Source organism: Leuresthes tenuis, unplaced genomic scaffold (genome assembly GCF_036924035.1).
Source record: "Leuresthes tenuis unplaced genomic scaffold, fLeuTen1.0.hap1 SCAF_9, whole genome shotgun sequence".
Classification (NCBI taxonomy): domain Eukaryota; kingdom Metazoa; phylum Chordata; class Actinopteri; order Atheriniformes; family Atherinopsidae; genus Leuresthes; species Leuresthes tenuis.
In genome coordinates, this window is record NW_027325363.1 from 12632664 (window position 1) to 12655052 (window position 22389).

At 38.9% G+C, this 22389-nt stretch overlaps 4 protein-coding genes across 7 annotated transcripts in view; 1 reads left to right on the forward strand and 3 right to left on the reverse strand.

Annotated features, from left to right (window-relative positions):
* stx1a (syntaxin 1A (brain)) overlaps positions 1–15392 on the reverse strand; it is a 64314-nt gene extending 48922 nt beyond the window's left edge. For all 4 annotated transcript variants that reach the window (XR_011917130.1, XM_072392372.1, XM_072392371.1 and 1 more), the window contains exon 1: positions 15027–15392. Coding sequence is in view for 3 of the 4 variants with exons in the window: in XM_072392372.1 (XP_072248473.1) it covers positions 15027–15056 (30 nt within the window). In the remaining variant the exon portion in view is untranslated. The remainder of the gene's footprint in view (positions 1–15026) is intronic.
* The window catches only part of snrpa (small nuclear ribonucleoprotein polypeptide A), a 286754-nt gene that overhangs the window by 76729 nt on the left and 187636 nt on the right, over positions 1–22389 (forward strand). The window lies entirely within an intron of this gene.
* The window catches only part of cux1b (cut-like homeobox 1b), a 132087-nt gene that overhangs the window by 7829 nt on the left and 101869 nt on the right, over positions 1–22389 (reverse strand). The gene's annotated exons all lie outside the window — the stretch shown is intronic.
* bud23 (BUD23 rRNA methyltransferase and ribosome maturation factor) lies at positions 16267–21273 on the reverse strand. The gene is made up of 12 exons (XM_072392375.1): positions 21123–21273; positions 20789–20826; positions 19774–19869; positions 19242–19324; positions 18541–18637; positions 18332–18428; positions 18180–18230; positions 17957–18042; positions 17695–17740; positions 17521–17582; positions 16779–16868; positions 16267–16628 (listed from the first exon to the last, which is right to left on the reverse strand). The coding sequence occupies exons 1-12, from the start codon at positions 21168–21170 to the stop codon at positions 16574–16576; spliced, it is 849 nt and encodes a 282-aa protein (XP_072248476.1). The 5' UTR covers positions 21171–21273; the 3' UTR covers positions 16267–16573.

Sequence of the window (22389 nt, forward strand, 5' to 3'; positions counted from 1 at the left end):
ATGCCTCGAACATAACCTGCTGCTGTTCCAAGCCTCAGATTTACATCAGCTGCTTTCAATAATTATTTTTTGACAATACTGAGTGATGCAGATTCCCAGTGCTTTATATTTGTAACCCTGCACAGCATGCAGATACAAAGGTGCACGTGTCGTGTTGCCATGGGACAAGCCTTGGCTTTAAGCTTTTTTCAAACAGACATGTGACTGACGTGTTTTACTTGCACGCCAGCCACATTTAAAAGTCTAAAAAAAATTATAACAATCTGTGAAGATTTGGTGACTTTATCAATAAATGTACTAAACATACTGTGGCTGTGATATTTAGTGCAACTATGATGTGCTGAATGAGATCTGTTCTTTTTAACTTCATGACCAAAATTTAGTTTCCTGTATCAACCTGTGATGTTTCTGTAACTAGTGAAAAACTAAAATTGCAAAGCTCTATTTGGCATTTTTTTGTAAAGAATAGTCATGTGAAACTATTCTTTGACATGTTGTTAACGTTTTTAGTTTGTCCTCCCATATGCTATTAAAGTGAAAAAACATGGTGATTTGGTTCTATGTGCCTGGCATTGAACACTGATGCAAATATCAGCTGCATGGGGAGGATTTTTTAAACTCGATTTTAGCTTTAGTGAAATGTCAGTAAGCTGCTTTGCTTGTTAGAAAACATGTAAGGACTTCCAGCTTTTAGGACTATAATAATGCTAGTTTGGTTGAGCTACTACAAACATTACATATCGTAATATTATGCTCACATCACCATGCTAAAAAGTGAAACTGTCAGCACTCAATATATGGGTTTTAAATCATTGTTAACAGTGCAGCAACTGGTTTATCTTACTGTCGGGAACAATTGAAATTATAAAACCTATTTGCGGGACGACTGTTTCTGCACTTTTCCGAGCTTAGAGCGATTTTGAAGTTGAGCATGCGTTTTTTTTCAGATTTTGTCAAGAGCTAACATAACATAAATTTAACAATCATCATTCAACTTATAAGTTATGTGTCTGATTGCTTCAGCAACTCTAAATGAGTAATCAATGACATTGTGTCTTCTCATGTTGTCTGTTTGTTTCCATATGTTTTAACCATCCTTTTTTTCTTTGTCTGAATCACTGTCACAATGAGGCGTGGCCCAGTTTCCGGTTTCACACCACAGTTTTAAAACCAGAAAAATTATGGATAATTTTTTTTTCTTCAAATGACTCCATCATTGTGTGTGTGCAGCGTAGCACTCGTCCTTCCTCCTTTGGTTGGTACAATCAGTCGGCTGTGGATGTTGGCTGAAGATACGTCTAGAAGAAGGCAAAGTCGGCTGTTTGTGAATTTTTCCAGGTACAAAATTAAATAAACAAATATCCAAAGAATAAAGGAGTGCTGGAGCTCCCCGATTCCTTTCTCAGCTTTTAATTAACAGGTTCGACACTATAGTGTCTTCATCATTAAAAGCTGAAATCTGCGAGCGCCAGCCTTCACTTATTCTTTGTTGAAATTTGTTATCCTTCAGCTAAGAAGCACCTAATTTAGCTGCATACTGCTGGAAAACCTGGAGAGATTCCAATTTTTATTAATGAATAAAACAAAATGCTTTTTTTTTTTCATTTAAAAATGCTAAAAGGGTATATCTTGGAGGACTATGGTAAAGACAAAAACATGCTTATGAACAGTGACTGCCTTAAATGGCATTACTTGACATATCATTTCACATCTACTGAAGCACCACCCATAACTTTTTGCCAAATTAAGGTAACACTGTCTTAAAATGAACTTTTGCAAACAAAGTATGAAAGTTAGCAAGTTTAGTATTGGTGAACAAATATAAATACGAACTTCTGAGGCAGATAACACAGCTAATTAAGTAGTTAACGTCAATTAGTTACCAAAAAAAGTTTCTGCAAAATTTCTAAATGTACTTCAGACATATTTCAGCTGGTATTAGGTCTTCCACCATTGTGTATATCTGCTCAAAATCACATGCTGGTAAGTGCAATAACTGACACACTCACAATCTCTGTCTCTTCCTGTAGGGGTGTGTGTGTAAGTGTGTGCACATGCATCGCTATTTACATAATATAATCATTAGAGTATCATTTGTATCATCAGTGTCATAAGTTTTTTTCTTAATAGTTATATTTGTTTCTTTTTAAAAAGGAGTTTGATTGTGCAACAAAGTGTAAAACATTTTTGTTCAGTGAAGTTCTGTGAAAATGTGAAAACAGCATATAAGAAAAACGAGTTTTTAACAGACTTAACATAACAAATAACATAGCCCCAAAGTTTCTGATGTACTACAAAACACTGAAAGATAAAAATCGCATGTTGAATGGCACATGTCCGCATATGCAGCTTTAATATGTGGTGCATTGAAAGAGAGAAGCAGGAAGGGACATAAGAAAATTGGGAGAGGAACAGAGAAGGAACCAGTTCTGAGAAAAATGTCTGAGAGAACAGACTTCACCAAGAGATGCTGAGACAGCTGGCACAAATCTAAGTGAGAGAAATGCAGAGCCACTGTGATCACACAAATATTATCTGAACCCACACAAGCTATATTTAATCCAATACAAATTATATTGTTTGATGTGTTCTGTATAGATTTTTTTTTTTTTATTCACCATGTTACTTAAATTCATCAACAACTTTTGGAAACTAATAATTCTGATAATTCTGAGTTATCTAGGTCATGCTAATCCTACCAGAGGTGTAATTGCCCTCCATTTAAGCTTTAAAAAAATTGTCTTCAGTTCTGAAAAGTTCGTTATTGTATTGGCACTGGAGTGCATTTGAAGCAGAAGCTGCAGCAGCAGGAGGCAGAGGAGGAGGACAAGCAGGGAATCAGAATAAGCTCAGAGAACCCCAGCAGTGTTCAGCCTCCACAGAGGGATGCCGAACCTCCTGCAGAGAGATGAGGGCTTTGGTCTGGTTTTATTTTGAGTGGTCAGGAGCAGAGAAGACCGTATCCCAAGCCTCCACCTCCCACCCAGATCTTGAGCTCACGCTGAGCCAAAAAGAGGCCTTTAACGCTGCACTCTTGACTCAGTCTACAGACTTGACTGTCCGCACACAACAGATGCTCTGAGCCAGACGTACAAATATACATACACATCACAGCTGACACAATGATAATACACAACAGATGGCAAACGTGCAGAGAGAATGAGGTTCGTACAATCCATCCCTCACTAGACCTTAACCTGTCAATGCACTCTGCCTCTGGGGCTCACACTGGGGCGAAACACCCCAAATATGGTGCAGTGGCCTGATTATGCTGTATATTAGATTAGAGAGTTGTTCTAGGCATCTTGCCAACAGGAAATCTCTCCATAAAGAAAAAAGTACCTGCACATCCAGCGCACACAGGACGATGGAGAGGAAACATGGTCCAAGAGTGGAGGAGTGAGAGATAAAACAGACAGAGGGAGCAGGCTGGATGAATCAGAAAGACACAAAAGAAGGAGAAACACTGCAACACATCAATTACTGAAAGCTGTGAAAGTGTAATAACATGTGCAGCAAGCAGCCACACAGACACTGAGCACTTGTGTTGATGTGTAGCAGTCAGATTTAATGGAGAGTGGGATGTAGTGTACACTTGTCTCAGGGTTTATATGAAAATGTGTGGCAAGAAACGAGCGGTGCGAGACAGCTCAACAAGAGATGGAGACTTGCAGTATGCGTGCAGTACTTTACTGTCTTTCTGCGTTTCTATTTTAAAACAGACTTATTGCATGTATCTTTGTATCACAGCCAATGGCTGTAATAAAACTCCAGTTTACTGCAGTCAAATTAGAAGAGTCTCAGTTCACCAGATTTATGATCACAATACAACTGGATGAAATTCATTAAGAGTGTGTGCTTACACTGACATACGCACGCTTATGCACATCCACATACATTTGCTTGTTTAGTCATCCTTTTACAGTACACAAAATCACAGAAATATAGAAATAGAAACAATAAAATTTGTGTTTCTATTTCTATGTTTTTGTGCTCCAAGTCTTATATAGTACATAAATCTCTTTTTATCGCAGGCAAAAGAGACATGAGCCATCATTACAAATCAACTGCAGCCGTTGAGTTTGTTATGCATTTTCCATCAGACTTAAAGTTAATCAACTTGCAATTATAAAACGTAACATTTCTGGACATGATTAAGAAGAAATCTTCTGATTCTAATGAGGTTTTAAGTTTTGATAAATACAGCCTCAGACTAAAAAAACAGCACATGATTTAATAAACTGTGTTATTATATGTCTAACAAAAACTAATCCAAAAAGCAGAAATTATGTGTTGAAAAACTAAGTGCACCCCACGATTAATTAGCCTATAGAAGCACCTTTAGCAGGAATAACTTGAAGTCATTGTTTTCTGTATGATATTTTCAGTCTCTGACACTGTTGTGGAGAAATTTTGGTTTTTTTTGTCATTGTAGTTTCAGGCATTCGTTCATGCATGCCACAGCATTTCAATCAGCTCGAGGTCTAGACTCTGACTGGACCATTGCACCACACTGGTTCTTTTATTTTTCAGCCATTCTGTTGTAGCTTTGTTGCCGTGTTTGGGATCATAGTCCTGTTACATGACACAATTCCAATCTTTCGCTGTTATACAGGTGGCCTCACATCTGACTCTAGAATACTTTAGTATACAGAGGAGCTCACGGTCGACTCAATGACTACAAGGTGTGCAGGTCCTGTGGCTGTAAAACAAACCCAAATCATCACCCCTCCACTGCTGTGCTGACAGTATGAGGTGTTTGTGCTAATATGCTGTGTTTGATTTTCACCAAATGAGGCTCTGTGCATTATGACCAAAGGACAGTTTTCCAGAAGTCCCATGTTTTTTTCAGATGAAACAACCTAAGCCATGCTGCCATTCTCTTTTTAGAAAGAAGAGGCTTTTTCCTGGCAGCTCTTCCAAAAAATCCAGCTTGTTTATAGTTAAATGAGATTATTATCCCTTGAATGTCTTGGTACGGTTTCTTTTTTCAATTTCCTGCAGGGGAATTCCATCACTTTCAGTAATTATATACATATTTGGTGCACTTGTTGCTACACCGAGAGCTGTGACAAATCAAACAACTCAAAGCCACATTAGCTGTTACCACTAATACAACCACTTAAACTGTTACATGCAGGCACGAGGGGCCGCATGTGTAAACAGTGCACATGTGCAAAAACCAAAAGGTGGTAAACAAAAAAAGCCAAGTCTGATATGGTGGAGTTGAATATTTATCATTATGATCGTTTTTCGGTTTACATAAATACAAACACTTACATACAAGCATATATTGATACTAAATATATTTAAAAACTGTGATGTAAAAATGTAAATGTAAAAGTGCTTTCTAAATTTGATTAACTGTTTTCTATTGTTACCATCTGCTTAATTTATTTGGTTTTGAATTTCTTCTTTCATGTTCTGGACTGATGGACTGAGATATATAAAAGAAAACCACATGTATGCACATATCAGTTTCAGATATGAATCTTCACAGGTTTTATGCACCAGGCCCCAATAATTTTGACAAAGAAGAAATGTGTAATAAAAACACAATATCCCCCACTCGCTCCCGAATTGATTTCAACGCCTTTAGGTGAAAAAACAAACTTCCACTAAACTCCACTCTTCTTTTATAGCAATGACAAAAAACTCAGAGATGGATATCTCAAAACTTTTCCAGACCAAAACTATAGGCAGGTGATAAAAACAAACATCTTTTGTAATTTGGGTGGATTAACTAGACTAGCAACTGAAATATGAGAGTCTACAATATGGGAAGAAGGTGTTTGGGAAGCTGGCTGACTTAAACCAAACATGCAATGCAAAATCCCACTGAGAATAAGATGAATTTTAATTCAGTCCTCTCAAACAGGTCTTTGAAAAAGAGAGGTCAGACTAAGATTTCCTCATGTTCTGAGAACTGCCCCTAGCTCTCGCTGTTTTAAATTCATACTAGTCCTCTTAAAGACAAATATTCAACAACACACACAGAATTTACATGCAGCTCCACTTATAAAAATAGCTACTGCCATGCTTTTGATAAACTCCCATGTTGAAACTCTCAGGACATTCACCCTTAAGAGTATGCATGAGCAGCTGCTGGGAAGATCAGTGCTGTAAATTAAAGTGATTTTTTGTTTGTTTGCTTGTTTGTTTTTCACTCAATCACACCCAGAAGGGCTTTGTGACGAGCACAAATTCAATTGAATTCATCAGTCACCAGAACAACCACTGCAAGAGTAAAAAAATATAGTACAATATAGAGATTATTCGAAGCGAGTACATTTCGACTGATTCAAAATGTATTTAAGGTAACCTCACATATAATTTTCTATCATGTTTCCATTTTCAGAGAAAGATGGAACATTGGTGACACAGAGATGATGCTGACACAGCAAAACACAGATCAGGACACAGTGACTGAAGGGCTGACTGACAGAGAGACTGTCAGAGTGAATGACTCGCTGACGCAGGAGGAGGACATGGTGTAGGGCTATCGAGACAGAGTAATTACACAACTGGGGAGCACTGAGGCTGATGAGAGGACAGAGGAAGCGATAGACTGAGCCAGGAGAAGACCAGCCAGCTGTGAAACTCATTCAGCTCCCGTCACATTACTGTTCTCCCCCTATCTATTACAACACCAGCAGCAGAGAAAATCAACAAATCTTTGTCGTTCAGGGCACACACTGACGGTTAGTGTCAATATCAGCAGAAGCAGTCAGTTAAGACAATACAAATGTGGCTAATTTCTCCATGTGCACTAGCTGGTCCATACACTCCTGCTGGCAATGTCTATACACAGATATCTACATCTGTGTATAGAGAATCTACAGAGAAGGAACCTTTGATTTCCATTTGTGATCCAACTATTTTTCAGTCTTAAACTAAACTCGAAACACTTTAATTACTGAGTGGCAACAAAAGCCTGAAGGTTTTTATTTTGTATTTTCTGCTACTAAAAAGACAACAAAAAATCCAAATGAAGGACTTATAAAACTGAAAAGGATAAAGGTAAGAACACTTTTGTAGCAGAATCCAATTGCGAAAACAGAAAGAGAGTCTTTTTTTGGTTGTTGTTTATTGTGGCAACCAATCCTGTTACCTGTCATCTATCAGCCTCATCATTTATTCCTTTAAGTGAAGGACCTGGTTACAGGTTAAAAAAAAAGAAAATGTACATTTGTCTTTACCAATTTTCCTTCTAAAGCAAATAGGATGAGGGCATGGCAGAAAACTGGGGAAAGATGGGCTTGGTCATGCTTAACCCTTTTTGAAAAGGCGGCTAATCACCTGATAAGTCAGCTATGTAAAATGTTCAACCACATCAGGGCTTCAGCTGGACTGAAGATAAATGTCCTTGTATGTATTCTAGCAGCTATAATTGTGTCTAGCCTTTATGTGTAATTTTGTAAAACAAAACTTAATGTAAATCTAGTTTATCAACAGAGAAAACAAGATTGTTTCATCAAGGCTGGCCGTAGATTTTTGAAGTTCAGCAGATACACAAAGAAGAACAACGTGGGTGTGGGGAGGGGTGAAAAGATGCTACCACAGCAGCACAGAGTCAGAGTGTGTGCATGTGCAACTATTTCCTTTTCCTAACAATCCTCCTCAGTGTCCTCCCCCTTTAATTATCTTCCTTTTTCTTTCTCATTCTCCCCCGTCTGTCATGCTCTCGCCTCCTTCCTCCAGACTTCAGCTTCACAACAGAATCATTACAGCAGTAGGCCCACACACGGACTCCACTACCTTTGTTTCACTCTCCCACCACATGCCTTCACTTGTGTTCACCTTTCTTTACATCTCACTATCCTTCGGCAAGACCTCAAATTTCATATTGTGCGTTTCCCTGTTCCACCACGTTTCCTCTTGCAGCCTCTCATCCCCCTCAAACCTCTGCCTTCCTCATCACATCTCTCTGACCTTTAACAATGTAATCATCAAAGTGATGCCATTTTAAAATGAATAAATACAAATTTGCAAACTGCCACGCAACAAAAGGTTAAATAATGAGTTATAATGTGATAATTGCATGACTTTGCACAAATCAATATCGATCCATTTCAGGACAGAATCTAAATGTCTGCAGCTGCAGCTCTTACTGAGGAATCTCTTTGAGCAATAGGGACCCACATGAGATGAGTGACCTTTTAGGCTAAGTCGTTGATGCTTATTCACATTTGGGCTTGTTAGCTTATAATTGGCTGATGGGTATGGATGTGAATGTATAAATTACATGCTGCTGAGGATGTGCACACACAAACTTGTCCATTCTAGGTGTGCATCTAGGCAGCAAGGAGAGGTAGGCCAGAATTCAGTGTTGCAAGAGTGGGTGAGAAAATGCCATAAAGCTTCCATTGAACTTTAATGACAGATCACAGGCACGGTTAGGAGACGGCCTCTCCCTCCATCAGCCTCTTCTCCTTCTTTGTATTGGAATGAGTTGAGAAAGCCTCACTCTGTGACTGGCTGTCCATGAAGGATAATAACAGCACCCATGCTTCACTAACATAATTATGATGTGCATATGGGGTAAATAAAACAGGGAGTGGAAGGAATGACAGGTTATGTACGAATGAGGGAGAGATAAAAGAAAGTGCAAGGAAACGAAAAGACAGGAAGCAGTGATGGAAAAGAGGCTGAGAGACACTTTAAAAATACCAGTTTGAGGTTTTAGATTAAAGGTATTCTCTAACTTTACTATAACTATTAACCTTCAAAATGACAGAGAACAGTGAAGTATGTGGTGCTGTTCAAACCTTTGCATTTAAAATGGGATTATTGTCTTTTTTTAATTAATGGATTGTTTCAGGTCTTAAATATTTGTAAGTCTTTAAGTCTTTTTGCAGTGAAAATAACTGCTTAAAGGATAACTGTCATCCAGTGAAAACAGCAGCATCAGTAGCTCCAGAAATCAGCGGGAATTATGATGTTCATTCATTAGGAGGTAAGGAGGAAATAGAGGGATTTCAGAGTCACACAGGCCACAGACTGATGATATTAAGGGGCCGACAACAGGCCACCAGAACATTAAATTGCCCACAGAGCTGACTCATTTTTTCACTAATCTTAATGCAACAATGATTACTCCAAGAGATTGTTTATACTTGCCCACCCTGAGAGAATTTCCAACCCACTTTGTGGTTCTTCTTTGCTGTACAAAATTAAAATGTAAAGTAACTTAAAACAAACGTTATATGGGTTTTACGGCCAGCTACATTGCTGCTCTGACTCTCCACAGCACAAAAAATGCCATGTTAAGTTTTTAGAAAAAATAGATACTAAAAATCTTGATGTTTCTCAGCAAACAGACTGACAGCATGTACAAGTTTTTGCATAGTTTGGCATGAAATCCGGCCTGTCAAAACTGGCAACCAACCAGCAGACATAGTGCCAGAGTTAGCAACTGGCTGGTGAGAGCAGTGGAGCTTTTAGCATCTAAATAGCCAGATAATTCAAAGGCAAAATGACAGCCAAAAGGTGAATGAACATTAAACTTTGGCCTTTGCATTGCGCGACTGACAGACATGACTCCAACCTGAATGCTAACATTGCTCATTCTGGATGTGTCAGAATGTTGTTTTTGAAGTACCAGGTATCAATATTATAAAACCCATCGTGTCTTTCTCTAACAACTAGAAACATATTTAGTGTTTCATACTGAACCAAACTGTAACCACAGAATATCATATTAACAACAGTGATTGGTCGTGATGTTTTCCTGCCAACTGTGGTTTGAGATAAGAAAATATAACTGACGGCAGATATTGTATGTGACAGTTCTCACCAGTTAAAAGCACCTGCTCAGCCTTAAGCTGGCAAGGTTCAACACACCATTAATTGTCAGAATCACCTGGGCTACGAACAACGACAGTCAGAGCTACTTCGGGCCTAACGATTATAATGAAATCTCCAATTTCCAACCTAATCTCCAACAAGTATAAATAATAAAAGGTCTTATCTGCACTGCTAAAGAACTCTTCTGCTGGCATCAATTACTCGATGATTGTGAGAGGGGAGGCGAGCACATTAAAAATTCAATTTTAGTTGTCTTCCACAACAGAGGGGTAAGGTTTGATGACATAACTGCCATCTGCTTTATGTTATTAAGATCTCTATTAGCTCACACCTTGGATGCTGGGGCTCTTTATGAGAAGCTAAAAATCCATCACAGATAACAACATAAAACCAATGACTGAAATATTGCAATACATTGATCTGGTGGAATTTGCACTGATTGGAGCGACAGTTTGATGGACACATTTAAAAAATAACTATTAGCGGCGAACAGATATTGGATTTAATTTCAGCTGTCACCTCATTTGCAAAGGCAGACAAGTCCCTGGTGAGATGCCAGCTCGGTCACACTCATTTCATGGCTCATTAATACAATTATGCAGCATCTATGTGTTAATGAGTAATATGTTTATAAGCGTCCGTGAGCCTGTCTGATAATACAGAGCAATGACAATGCATTTCATTGCAGCCGCTGATTTGGAAGATCATCTGTGGGTCACCAGCAGCCAATGTGTCCATCACAGATCCAGGAGTTTACAGAGACTTGAAGACTTAATAAAACCCCTGGCAGCAACAAAATGTTTCTTTACCTCACTGTCGCTTAAGTCAGCGAAGACGTGTAAACAGTCAAGATCAAGTTAGAAAAAAAGTGAACTAAAGAAGGGCAAAAAACATAAAGTCCCAGACTCTGTCGGTGCTCCACATCCATCCTAATAGTTAATGTGTCACTCTAACGCCAAACAAACATTGACAATGAGTATACCCAGCATACATTCACATACACACAAAGGGCTGCTTGAACCAACACTAACCCTGACAGACAAGGGTGCACAGAGAGGACAGGAGGAGTAAACAAGAGGGGAAATGTAGGAGAGGGCAGGAAGCCATCTGATAAATCACTGATAGGAGAAGAGCAAAGAGCAATGACAGAAAAACTCACCATTACAGGGAGAATATAAGCAAGGGTTATTATTAAAGGGACAGGGATGGCAAAAGTCCTGTCAATTATGTGATGAGAGGAACGAAAAGGACAGCACTGATAAGATGTCAGGAAAAACTGAGGAGATTTGAGAGCAAAATAAACTGTTACAGGTGCAGCATTCATGCTGTCAGCTTAAGTAAATAACTCACTGCCACAAAATAAACGATCACATTTGATTTACAACAGTCCCTGTGGTGTGCGAAATCTACAATAACCTGATCAGTTCGATTCCTCTCAGGATTCAGCGCTTGAAGACGGCTAACAAACGCATCATATCTGCACCATCTGTCACTAAATCACTGCTGGGCAAACTGGGAGTAATGGGACAAGGTGAGGGAAGGGAAGACGCCACATGACCATTTTTGTTATTGAGCCTGGCGGCTTTAGGCAGCAAGCTAATGAGCTACTGGTATAGCAGAGCGGTAGGCAGGTGTTAAGCTCATAAAGTAGCTTTATGTGCATATGGGCAGTGTTGACGCACAACCTGAATCCTCACACAAATATGAGCAAAACTCAATTTCCTGCCAAAATGACACACAGGCACATGGGTGAGTAAACTCACAGTGTGACTCGACAAAAAGACACATAAGCAACAGAATCTGTGATAGTCTGAAGTCTTCTTTTTGTGTGCCACATGGTGTATTTGTCAGTGAAGATTAATGCTTATGTAATGCAGTGCGTTTGTATCATTGTACGGATTTAAATTTCTTTGTCAGTACCATCATAGTGCCACTGCAATCCAAGAGATCAAGTTTTTTTTTCTTATTAAATCTAAACAAAAATATTCTTACCACTTCCACCATTTGAAAAGAACAGATCGTACATTTGGGAGAGAAGAGCCCTGCCTCAGGATCAGTACTAAGCAGATGCTCTTAATTGATTAAAAACTTGAAATAAAAAGCTGGATGTGACATTCCTTAAGAAAACCCACCGATCGGTCTGGATTTATGGTGATGATTTGCATCTTTCAACAGAACTGAGAGATATTTGTACAAAAGATGGATGTTATTCATTATTAGGCTTCAAAGACAGGTATTTTTTGTCTAACCAGGTGTCAAGTACCATTCTCCAGGTCCACCCTCTTTTCCAAAAATGATCATTTCTGGCTCCAAAAAAACTCCCAAGACAGTAAAGGCAAAATGCAAATATGATAACAGCGACACAGAAGACACCTTATTCAAAGATGTGCCAATGGTATTTGCATACTGTCACTTAATTTTTGTTGCTTGACTTCAGGCAGTATGCATCATTAAGAAATTAACATTTGCCACAGAGGAGGAGCAGATTTTGTGATAACATCTCCCTTACAGACGACAGGGTGAGAAGAACACCTACACTGTCTGTTTTCTCAATTCAAATCTAGGGCTAGTAGTCCGTTTTAAAAACTGTTTCATGGAACAACTGATTTACTAAAGCATCTTGAAGTTGTTTGGAATTCCAAAAATTCCAAAAAGATTTTTCTCTTTGGGTAGTTGGGTCCCAATTTATTCTAATTTGAAATAACACAAAATATTAAAAATACCAATTTTTCGTTTTTTTTTTTTTTTTTTGGGGGGGGGGTTCATTGTCTTGTGCTCTTTCCAGCTGAAGCATGCAACTGATCCTTTTTCTGAGACCAGCTCTATGGTGATGAATTAATTAAGAGCATAAAAAAGAACTTGTGAAAGCCTTAGGATGGGAATTTGAGCTCATGTCATGTCATTCTTGGAGGAACTCTGCAAATAGACTGTGGAAATAGAAACAAGAAAAGGAAAAGCAGAAACCAAAGGCAGTCCAGGAGGGGTATGTAAAGAAGCATGGGTTGGGTTATTAAGTTCAAACCACAGCAAAGTATTCACATGGATCCCTTTCAACTTGATCCACCTGCCATGAGAAGTGAAACGTGTGATGTGAATTTTCCGGGCTCGCTTCAGAAACTGGGTGCCATAGCTTTAATGTCAAATTTAATGAACACCTTTAATGTCACATCTAGTGTCACATTGCGTTTTGGGAGTAACCAACTGAGGTTTCGAATCTCAGCAGGGTGATTTATTTAAGTTTCCAGAGAACTTCCAAGGTTTAGGTCCCTTCTAGAGCTGAAACTACAAGATCACTTATCAGCTAAATATGACTTTGCATGTGTGACCAGTTTCTACTTATCTTTTCTCTGTGCCTCTTTAATCTTTGGATTCTAACTATTGGCCAGCCAGAACAAGATGTCTGAAGATGTGAATTTGGGTCTTGGCAACTTTAGCTTGTATCCCAGTATGATTCAGCATGGAATAAATGACAGTATTCAGAGTTTAAAATTTTTTTTGCAGGTGTGGTCCACACTAGATCAGATTTTTACATGATACCACATGCATCTGTCACTTTTCTGTTGTAATGTGCTGTCCAGACCCACGGAGACGTCTGCGTGACTTTAAAATATGGCTTCAACTTGAAGCTCTAAATGGAAAACAATATTAACCTTGCGCTGATGGGAAATAACTGCCTGTGACTTGCAATTTGCTTCAGTTTTATTTGGTCTGGATTGCCTGAATTGGTCTGTCTAGAACTGGTCCAGCTGCAGACATCTCAGACATGAGTGATGAGATGAAAAATGATGAGAGAAAATGGAATCAGCAGCTGGGATATCATTGCTGTCGACCCCATGCCGTGTGCCTGAACATTGCCTAAGCTCTCTCACTGAAGCTGTGTAGGAAGATTTTGTGTTTTCACTGTTTCTTTCAATTTAACAACTGCATCTCCGCAGCACTGTGAGGAGGCAGTGTGGCAGGATGAAGACACGCCTGTCTTGAACACATTCACAATTGGCAAGGCTGGGTTACTTCCCTTGAGGCCATTTCATTGCTGGATCTTCACTGAAAACTGAGGAGCTGTAAATTGTTTCCCCTCTCTCCTCAGCTTAACTGCTATTTCCCCTGATTTGACAATGGCCACTTTACCAAGGTCAGGCAAACACAAATACACTCACAAATAGATACAGTAGGCTAAATAGCCGTGACAAATAATACCCAATAACTTATTTGTTTGAATGTCAAGGAGAAATAAACTTACCAGCATTGCTTTCTCCTGGTGTCATTTTGGTTTTAGGCAACAATTACAAGTTTCTTTGAAAACTGTATGTTCTGTGTGCAAGGATATTGTAACTACAAGGAGGTGAAAGTCAAAGACTTTAAGGTTTGATTTTCCTGGTTAGTGCGTGTATAACGAGGGCACTTAAAACCAGAATAATTCATGTCAAACTGAACGCCCTCCCTCATTCCAAGAAGCCGAGTAAAATTCAGCACACATGTTAGAAACAGACTAAACGCTGAGCTCAGTGTGGGTGGTTAAAGGTTTCTGGACCTCCTGTGATGTGCTGAGGGCGGATTTTTAACAGGTGAAATTGGCGAGCAGGGACCAATTTTCCACTCCAATCACACAGCCACAGTTTGCCAGATCGATTGAATCACATAAACACACACACACACACATTAATTAATTCATAGTTGACATATTTCCACATTGGCACGATCTTCAATCCAACTATTTCCGGGTGGCTATTAAATTCTGAAAGATTACAGATAAACAGGCCTAAATTCAACATCTAATAGTAAATCAATCTTTATCAAATCCCATTAAGCGAACGTTATCTATTCAGTAACTTCCTGTTTAGTCACTGAGACATCCTGCTACAACCTTTAAACTAATTTAATAATAACCAGACGAATAAAAGTGATTTTTTTCTCCCTGTGGAGTCTTGGCAGAAAAAAGACTTTTCATTTGCCTAAACGCACAAAATAATTCACTTCTGTTGGGGTTTATCCTGATTTTCACACACATTAAACCTTGGTTGCAAACTGCGCTCGGTGCCTGTGATAAAACACTCCAATCCGAGCCTCCATCACTCACAACTGTTGCTCAGTCCGCGCACCCTGCTCTGTGGACCGCGCTCTCCGGGCAAAAACTGTTGCCGGCTATCACACACCGACTCAAACAGCGCAGAACAGGTGGATGGAGAGCGTTTAAACCAAGAATCAAGCAGTAAACTTACATGTCTAAGTTCTTGCATGCGGTCCTTCATGGTTCCGTTTATTCCCTGCGCTCCGGCTCTTTAGTGGATGTGTGACGATGGACACCGACAGGATGATGCGACCGAGGCGAGGAGTGATTTCCCTTCTTCGGTGTGGATGAAGGGATGATGGGACCACTTTACAGAGCCGGGTGACGCGCACGGAAAGGTGAGGCGAGGCCTTCTGCTGTTAACCCATTACACACCCTCAACTTCCTCTACAATCCGCTCTAATTGATAGGTTTTTCAGCTTGTTTCACAGTTCCTTTTTCGTTCAGTGAATCAAACTCTGACAGCAGGTATGATAGATTTACAAAGGAACGACTGACACATTGTGCCTCTCTACCAGAGTGGTGAAATCGTGTTGGGTCTGCTTATCGATTGAGCAGGTTAAGAGATAACGCCCAGGTGGTTCAAATTGTTCCAAAGCAAACAGCGACCTCTGTCGACACCGACTGCTTTTGAAGCAACATAAACTCTAATCCAGATCTGTAAAAAAACACAAATACCTGAGAACACAACAGCTCATGTATTCAATGTTGTCTTGAAATGTTAATCAACCTTTCAGGGTTACGCTCAGGTGTGAATTTGACTTATATGACTTTACTTAAGAGAGGTTCAGTGTGTCCAGATAGCAGATGAACAATGGTCACACACAAACATTTGGAGCATAACATATTTCTTAATTAACAAACATACAGGGTTATCCGATATGGGAAGGTTTTACCCTATATAAGGGAGAAGCACCCACAGCGTGGGAGAGATTGCAGTGGACTTTTGGGCTTTGAAGATCTCTCCGGATTTGATGCATCAATCTGTAATTCTGATACGGACCTGGTTGGCAATAAAAGGTCTCTGTGTTTGACCAAGTCTGTGTCAGCAGAGTTCTTCTTGTACCATCTGCACATAAGCTGATTGAAGGCGACCATCACTCATACACCACAATGTACATAAACCAGGAAAAAATTTATCGAAAAAGGAAATTCTGCAAATTAATAATTTTGCAGCATTCATTTTCCTCTTGTGGGCAATATTCTTTATTCTTTTGGTGTACTTATCCTTTTTTAGCATATCCCATCTCCTTTAAAATGTAGACATTGATGCATAATCACTCACTATTCTACTATCTTCTGAAAACAAAAGAAAAATTAAAGAAAAAAAATGGTTAAATGTTGACAATTGTTGCAGATAATACAATAAATAATTGACCAGAGAAGCAAGCTTTGACATTTCCTGACTTAAAAAATCCTTTTTATTGTCGGACACCGTTGGCATTCTGTCCTCTCTGTGGCAGCGGAGATTGTCTGTATGAGTATACACTCATTTACTTCCAAACATGGGTCTACAATTTGTGAAAAAAACAAATTGCCAAACCCTTCACCAAATATAACAGCGATTAGCTTGAATAGCATTTCATGCTCGCATCTCATTCACTTGAAATCCAGAGCTGAACGGTCCAATCACTCTGCAGCTCCAGGGGTGACTGTGTGGGGAGGGTCAGACGAGAGCTAATGTCGCATGAGTCAGAGCTAGAAGCGAGGTCTTCGCTGACGTGCGGTGTATTTTGTGTCAGCTCGAACCTCCCTGTAGGCCCACAAACACACAGCAGAGAGAAAAGGGCCATCAGCTAATCAGAGGGGGGAGTTCAGTTACAATCATGTTCAGAGCCTGGATATTTCAGCTCAAGACAGTAAATATTTGCCCTCTAAGTGATTCAAATAATCATATACATACCTTCCTTGTCTTCTTCTTCTCTCCTTCTTTTCCAGGATCCAATCCCGTCCCTTTTTCGCCGATTTTCCTTTCATGGTATTAAAACGGCATCTTCACAACAACAAAGTGCAGCTGATTAGCGCATCTCAAATACATCTAATGACAAAGCACAACCACAGCTGAAGCACATTTCACAAAGAACTGAACATCAGAATGTGAAAGGGAGGAAAACCCGCCCGACAGAGTTTTAAATCAGGCAGTACAATGGCCCTTTTTGAGTTTCTCTTGGTCTTTCGCCTTCATCAAGACAAGTATGACTCAACCTGCACTTATCGAGGCCAAGACCCAGTTTTTATCCTCACAGCCGGGAATAATTGTTAACGTTATGCAGCCGTTTTCAAACAGATCTAAAACAAAAGGGGAGTGTCTTAACACAAGAACATGACAACGGCAACGAAGACCTACGTTCTGAAAAGATTAATCAACTGATTTTTGTTGATAAAAAAAAAAAGAAAAAAAAAGAGACAAACAAGTTTATTTTAATGTAAAAAAAATGTGTGTTACTTTACAGAAACACATCCTCACATTTTAGAAGCTGCAATCAGCTCATTTCTAAACAATGACATGAAAGAGACGACTGCAGATTGTGGAATCTGAGTAAATTTAACCAACAAACAAATTCATGTCAACCCAGGCAAACAGTATCAAACTGTGTGAAATGTGAGAGGAAGCAGTTTTTGCTGCCGAGAGTAGATTTCTTTACCTTTGTCCTGAGTACTGAACCTGGTTTGGAACTGCTCTGTCTGACGTTTCTGACCCCAGTCCCTGAAAGGATCAACAAAACAACACAGGGATCGGGATGAGGCTCAAACAAAGGGCAGTAATCGTCCTGTTCCAGTAATCACCAGCGATCAAAACTAATTGCCATGCTTCTTACCTTGGGAAGAACTCCTGCTACACCAGCGAACAGACACAGGAAGAATCTGTGAATTGTGTAAATATCAGGAAAATTATGTGAATATCTGATCATTTATCATGAAGCTAATGTGACATAATAAGACTGTCATCCTGCCCTAGTTGGCCTTTAATTCCAACTACACTGCTACTGATTTTACGCACCATTAAGAAAGAGTCAATAGCAGACAATGATCGCTGAATGTGTCAAAAATACCCCCCCCCCCCATCCGATAGGTACTGACTTTTTAGCCTTGCTGCTGTTGGGGTAATCCACCACCATGCCTCCACTGAAACCTGCTCTCATGGCCTGTGTTGTGATCAGCTCAAGCTTTAGGGGGGAGAAAAGAAAAAAAAAAGTGCAAGATTACGATTAAAAGAATCTGGAGATGAATTCTGACAGGACATCTATTCACACAGAGCAGTCATAAAAAAAAAAAATAACAAGGAGGGTGCCGTGTTTTTCACCTGGTCCGAGTTCTCGGGATAAAGCTGAAAAACTGCACGAGAGCCTCTTGACTGAAAAGAGTGAGAAGTGATAAATTGCAGGGTTAAATCATAAAGTAAGGCTTCCAGGAGTTTGAATCTTTGTGGAAGAAATAGAAGCCATAAGATCTTACCAGAGATGAGTAGAGCGTACTAAAGAAACTATAGAGTCTCTTTGGTGGGCTGTGGGACCTTTTGTCTGCATTACAGAGCCACTGCAGTGCAGAGATACTGAAGGGGGGAAGCATTAGCTGAATTAAATAAATAATAATAATAAGACAAAACTGCAGCAAAAATCCTTTAATGCTTAAAATAAACAGCTTTTAACGGTTTTGTTCTTCACCTGATGCAGCCGTCAAAGGTGCCAGGTCGGAAAGGTATCCCCTGGCCCATGTCCCCCAGTAGAAGGTCTCCTTCTACTTCTCTGTCCAGCGCAACATCTGTCACAGGAAAATGTCACAATTCCATCAGTGTCCCTGCAATTTATCAACATCTAACTGCGACATTAAAAACACAAAATGAAAACCCTAAAATATATCCGAAACATCTCATTTAACCTCTGAGCTTAAATCGAAAAATATCACAGTAAGTTTTTTTTTATACCATTTTTATGGTGATCTACAAGTCCTGTGACTTATCATAAGACTGTACGTATGAAGCCTGGAAACAACCAAACAAATAAACAAGCACAGTAGCGATGAATTACATCATTACATTCAAAGCTCTTAGTGGCAAAGCTCCTACCAAAGTGCATTTTTATGCATGAATCATTTGGCAATATTAAGACTGGTTATAATGACTTCCTCTTGTTTGTAAGAGGCATATCTTGGGCTGTTGCACAATATTTAGGTCGTTTTACTTTTTTCTCAACTTCATTTCAGTGATACTTTCTTTTTATGACCAGGAAAAGACGATGTTTAACTAGTCTGTTATTTGGTCTACAGCATGATGGATATTTCAATTGCAAACAAATCACAAGAACAATACCCTATTGATATGTCAATCGGCTCCAACTATGTGTGAATACAAACGTGTGAAACAAACCAAGCATCGCAGTGCTGATGTCGACTCCGACCCAGTAGTGTCCCTCCTCTGACAGGTAGTCCCCACTGAGACCAGATCCACACCTGAGATCCAGAACAGTCAGTCACCAGAGTGCCTCTCAGTGACATTCTTACAATTGGTGATGCTAAATTTCTTTACAATACTGTTAAAATGAATGCCTTATGTCACCCTGATAACATTTGGTTTAGGTGATTACCAAACACTGCCAGATAATAACAGCTTTTACATTCATACTGCACTAAATTTCTCAGGAGGTCCTGCATTTGTTCATTGATTCCACTGAAGCATCATATTTCAAGAAGTTACTTCCGGGTAGTAAATCCAGAGGAAAAATGTTTCAATGACTAATGGTCCACAGTTTCTTCATCATCAATCCTAATATACAGTGTAGCTGCAAATTAGGTAGCGCTTAGACTATGCCCATATTAATTTTAAAGTTTACTATGACACAACTGCATTACTGTATTATTCTCCATTAATTCTGCATGTCAACACAGCGAGTGTCACTCACCCGACATCTAACAGGAAGCAGGGCTGCCCCTCTGGTAGGTTTAAAAGCTCTACTGCTCTCTCCGACATCTGGGTCTGAATCGCGATCATTCGTGAACTGCGAATCAAAGAACAGAGATTTTAAGTCGTGTTAAGACATTTTTACACAAGAAAAATCGAACTTTGGACCACTTTACAGCAGTCCAGTTAACTCAACAGACAGGCCAGTCAATCAAAGCCAAAAATTTGCACAAAAAAGGTCAGTTAATGCACCGATGCTGCAGAAACTGTGCACTCAAATTGTAAATTGGATGGATAATGTGACATTTTTAGCTGAAATGTATTTATTATCATACAATTATTGTTATTTTATTCATCACTTTTCATTCAATTGTTTCACTAGCGGGCATATCCCTGTATCTTATTTTGTTTTCGACTTACCTGTTAGCTTATACTTAGGGATTTAAAATGTTAACAACTATGCAACTCTTTTTTTGTCTCCTTATATAAGGTTATGAGATTTATGAGATATAAAAATCATAGCATTTCTTCAGCTCATTTGTTCAACCGCATCCTTGCATGTGCAGTCTATAAAGCACTTTGTGCTACATTCAGTGTGTTTTAAAGGTGCTAATAAATAAAGACTGACTGGTTGATTGACCTTTGAATTGTTTTCCATCTAAAAGAGTTTAATGCGACTTTAAATCTTTCTGTAGGGAACAAAACTGTGTCTTATAATCATGCAGTCCCTTAGATTACGGTTTACAGAGGAGACTGTCATTGCTGTGATTCATTAACATGAGTTTTAAATCGTCTCCATACGGACTAATGAAATCCTGATCATAATCCATCCATCCAGAAAAATGGCCTATTGTTTAGTTATTGTCTATTAACTAAAAACTATAAGCAGCAGCAAAATTATGTTAATTCAGTTGGGAATAATTCATTAAAACACGAGAGAAAAGCACCAGCGGGGACATAGTTAAACAGACATATTAAACATAGTAACATAGTAAACATTATACGTAAAGACTCACTTCTGAGAGTATTTCTTTGCCTCCTCTTCATTGTAGAACTGCGGAGATGAGACCACATCAGACAAACAGATCAGTCACAGTTTAACACCTGCTGGCAGACTCCTCTGCAGCTCCTGTTTGGGCTTCATGTTTAATCAAACAGAACCAAGCTAATAATCCCTTTGGTGAAAATAGTATTACTGACTAATCAGCCACTGGCATCACTCCTTGGAGGATGACATGTTTCAACTGAAGGCCGTAAAAGAGCCCTTTACACATCCAAAAGGTTCCTGCTGAACTTAAATAAAATCCCGTAGTTAAGACAACAGCTGCTACGATAAACTGTCCAACTGACCACATCTGGAGGAGCGGTGTGTTCAGGTCGTCGACAGCTGGAAGCCATGGTCCTTCCGTATATGTGACTGCGACTCCTGTTAATAATAAAACAAGCTAAACGTTGTGGGAGCAGACGATTCACGTGTGAAATACACTGGGGTCACGTGACGAGTCTCTTCTTCGTCGAGTTTAATCATTGTGCTCTCCTGTGAAGAGGCGCTTAGCACCATCCACAGTTCGTTCAGGAGACCACACTTTTATTTCTCATCTTCCGGACGTAAACACTTTTTAAACAACTCTGTGGAGAACCAGAAATCCACAAAGGCCTTCAACATTTTAAAAGAAGCACATTGTATTTGGCGTTATTTCAACCTCTTATGGCAACTATCATTGTACCGAACGTAAACATCTGTAAACAGGATCTATATCAATATAAAGTTCAGCTTTTAAAAAATATATATTATTTTGTCATTTAACAAACAACCTGAAAGTAAATATGAATTAAGGTGATGATCAAATAAAGCACGTTTAATATCCACATTCAAAATATTACACTAATATAACTTAGAATAAAAATTTTGGAATAACTTTGAATTATCTCTAAATATGCATTTAAATTGAAACATATCATGACAACACTGACAACTGATCATCTAAATGACCAATTTAGCCTGACGAAAGAAAGTGAGCTATGACTAAAGTACACAGGTAAAACAAAAATCAGGATATAATTATTTCATAAATAGATAGTCCCTGAAATGTTTTAATAGCCTGGATTCTGTAAATTATCCTACATTTTTAAACACTACAGAAATAAAAAGAATGGCAATTGTTCTTTTTTATTTGTATTCTAATATTGAAAATCTTAGAAATATCTTTATTTTCAAAATTGACGATAATAAGTTAATCATAAGATCGTGTACCTGGGAAGTTTGAACATCTAAATTAAATTTGGATATTTTTTAACCTCCGCTTGTTCAGTGACCAATGTGAAAAAAAAAGTTAAATCTGCCTTAAGAGCTTATTTGATTTATCTTTCCTGTCACCATTAATAACCCATCAGCAAACAGGAAATTAAAAGTGGGCCTAATATTTTTCTCAAAAGAGCTAAGAGTACAAAACCTATCCTGATGTTTTACTACATTAACTTTGTTATAGTTAAGTTTCGAACTTATAAGCTGTCTATTAAGCATTACATAAAATGCTTCAATCGAGGTATGAAACATCTGTCCGAGTTACCCAGAACTGACTTTCATGTTTTTTGCCTTTGATTTTTACAGTCGAAC

What these genes read in the sequence shown, in the direction of transcription:
- bud23 (XM_072392375.1), bottom strand. Translation starts at nt 21,170, where the DNA reads ATGGCTTCCAGCTGTCGACGACCTGAACACACCGCTCCTCCAGATGTG. An exon ending in GCAAAGAAATACTCTCAGAA is followed by an intron (nt 19,870 to 20,788) that starts GTGAGTCTTTAC and finishes TTTGATTCGCAG; the next exon opens with TTCACGAATGATCGCGATTC. An exon ending in ACCTTTGACGGCTGCATCAG is followed by an intron (nt 18,429 to 18,540) that starts GTGAAGAACAAA and finishes TCCCCCCTTCAG; the next exon opens with TATCTCTGCACTGCAGTGGC.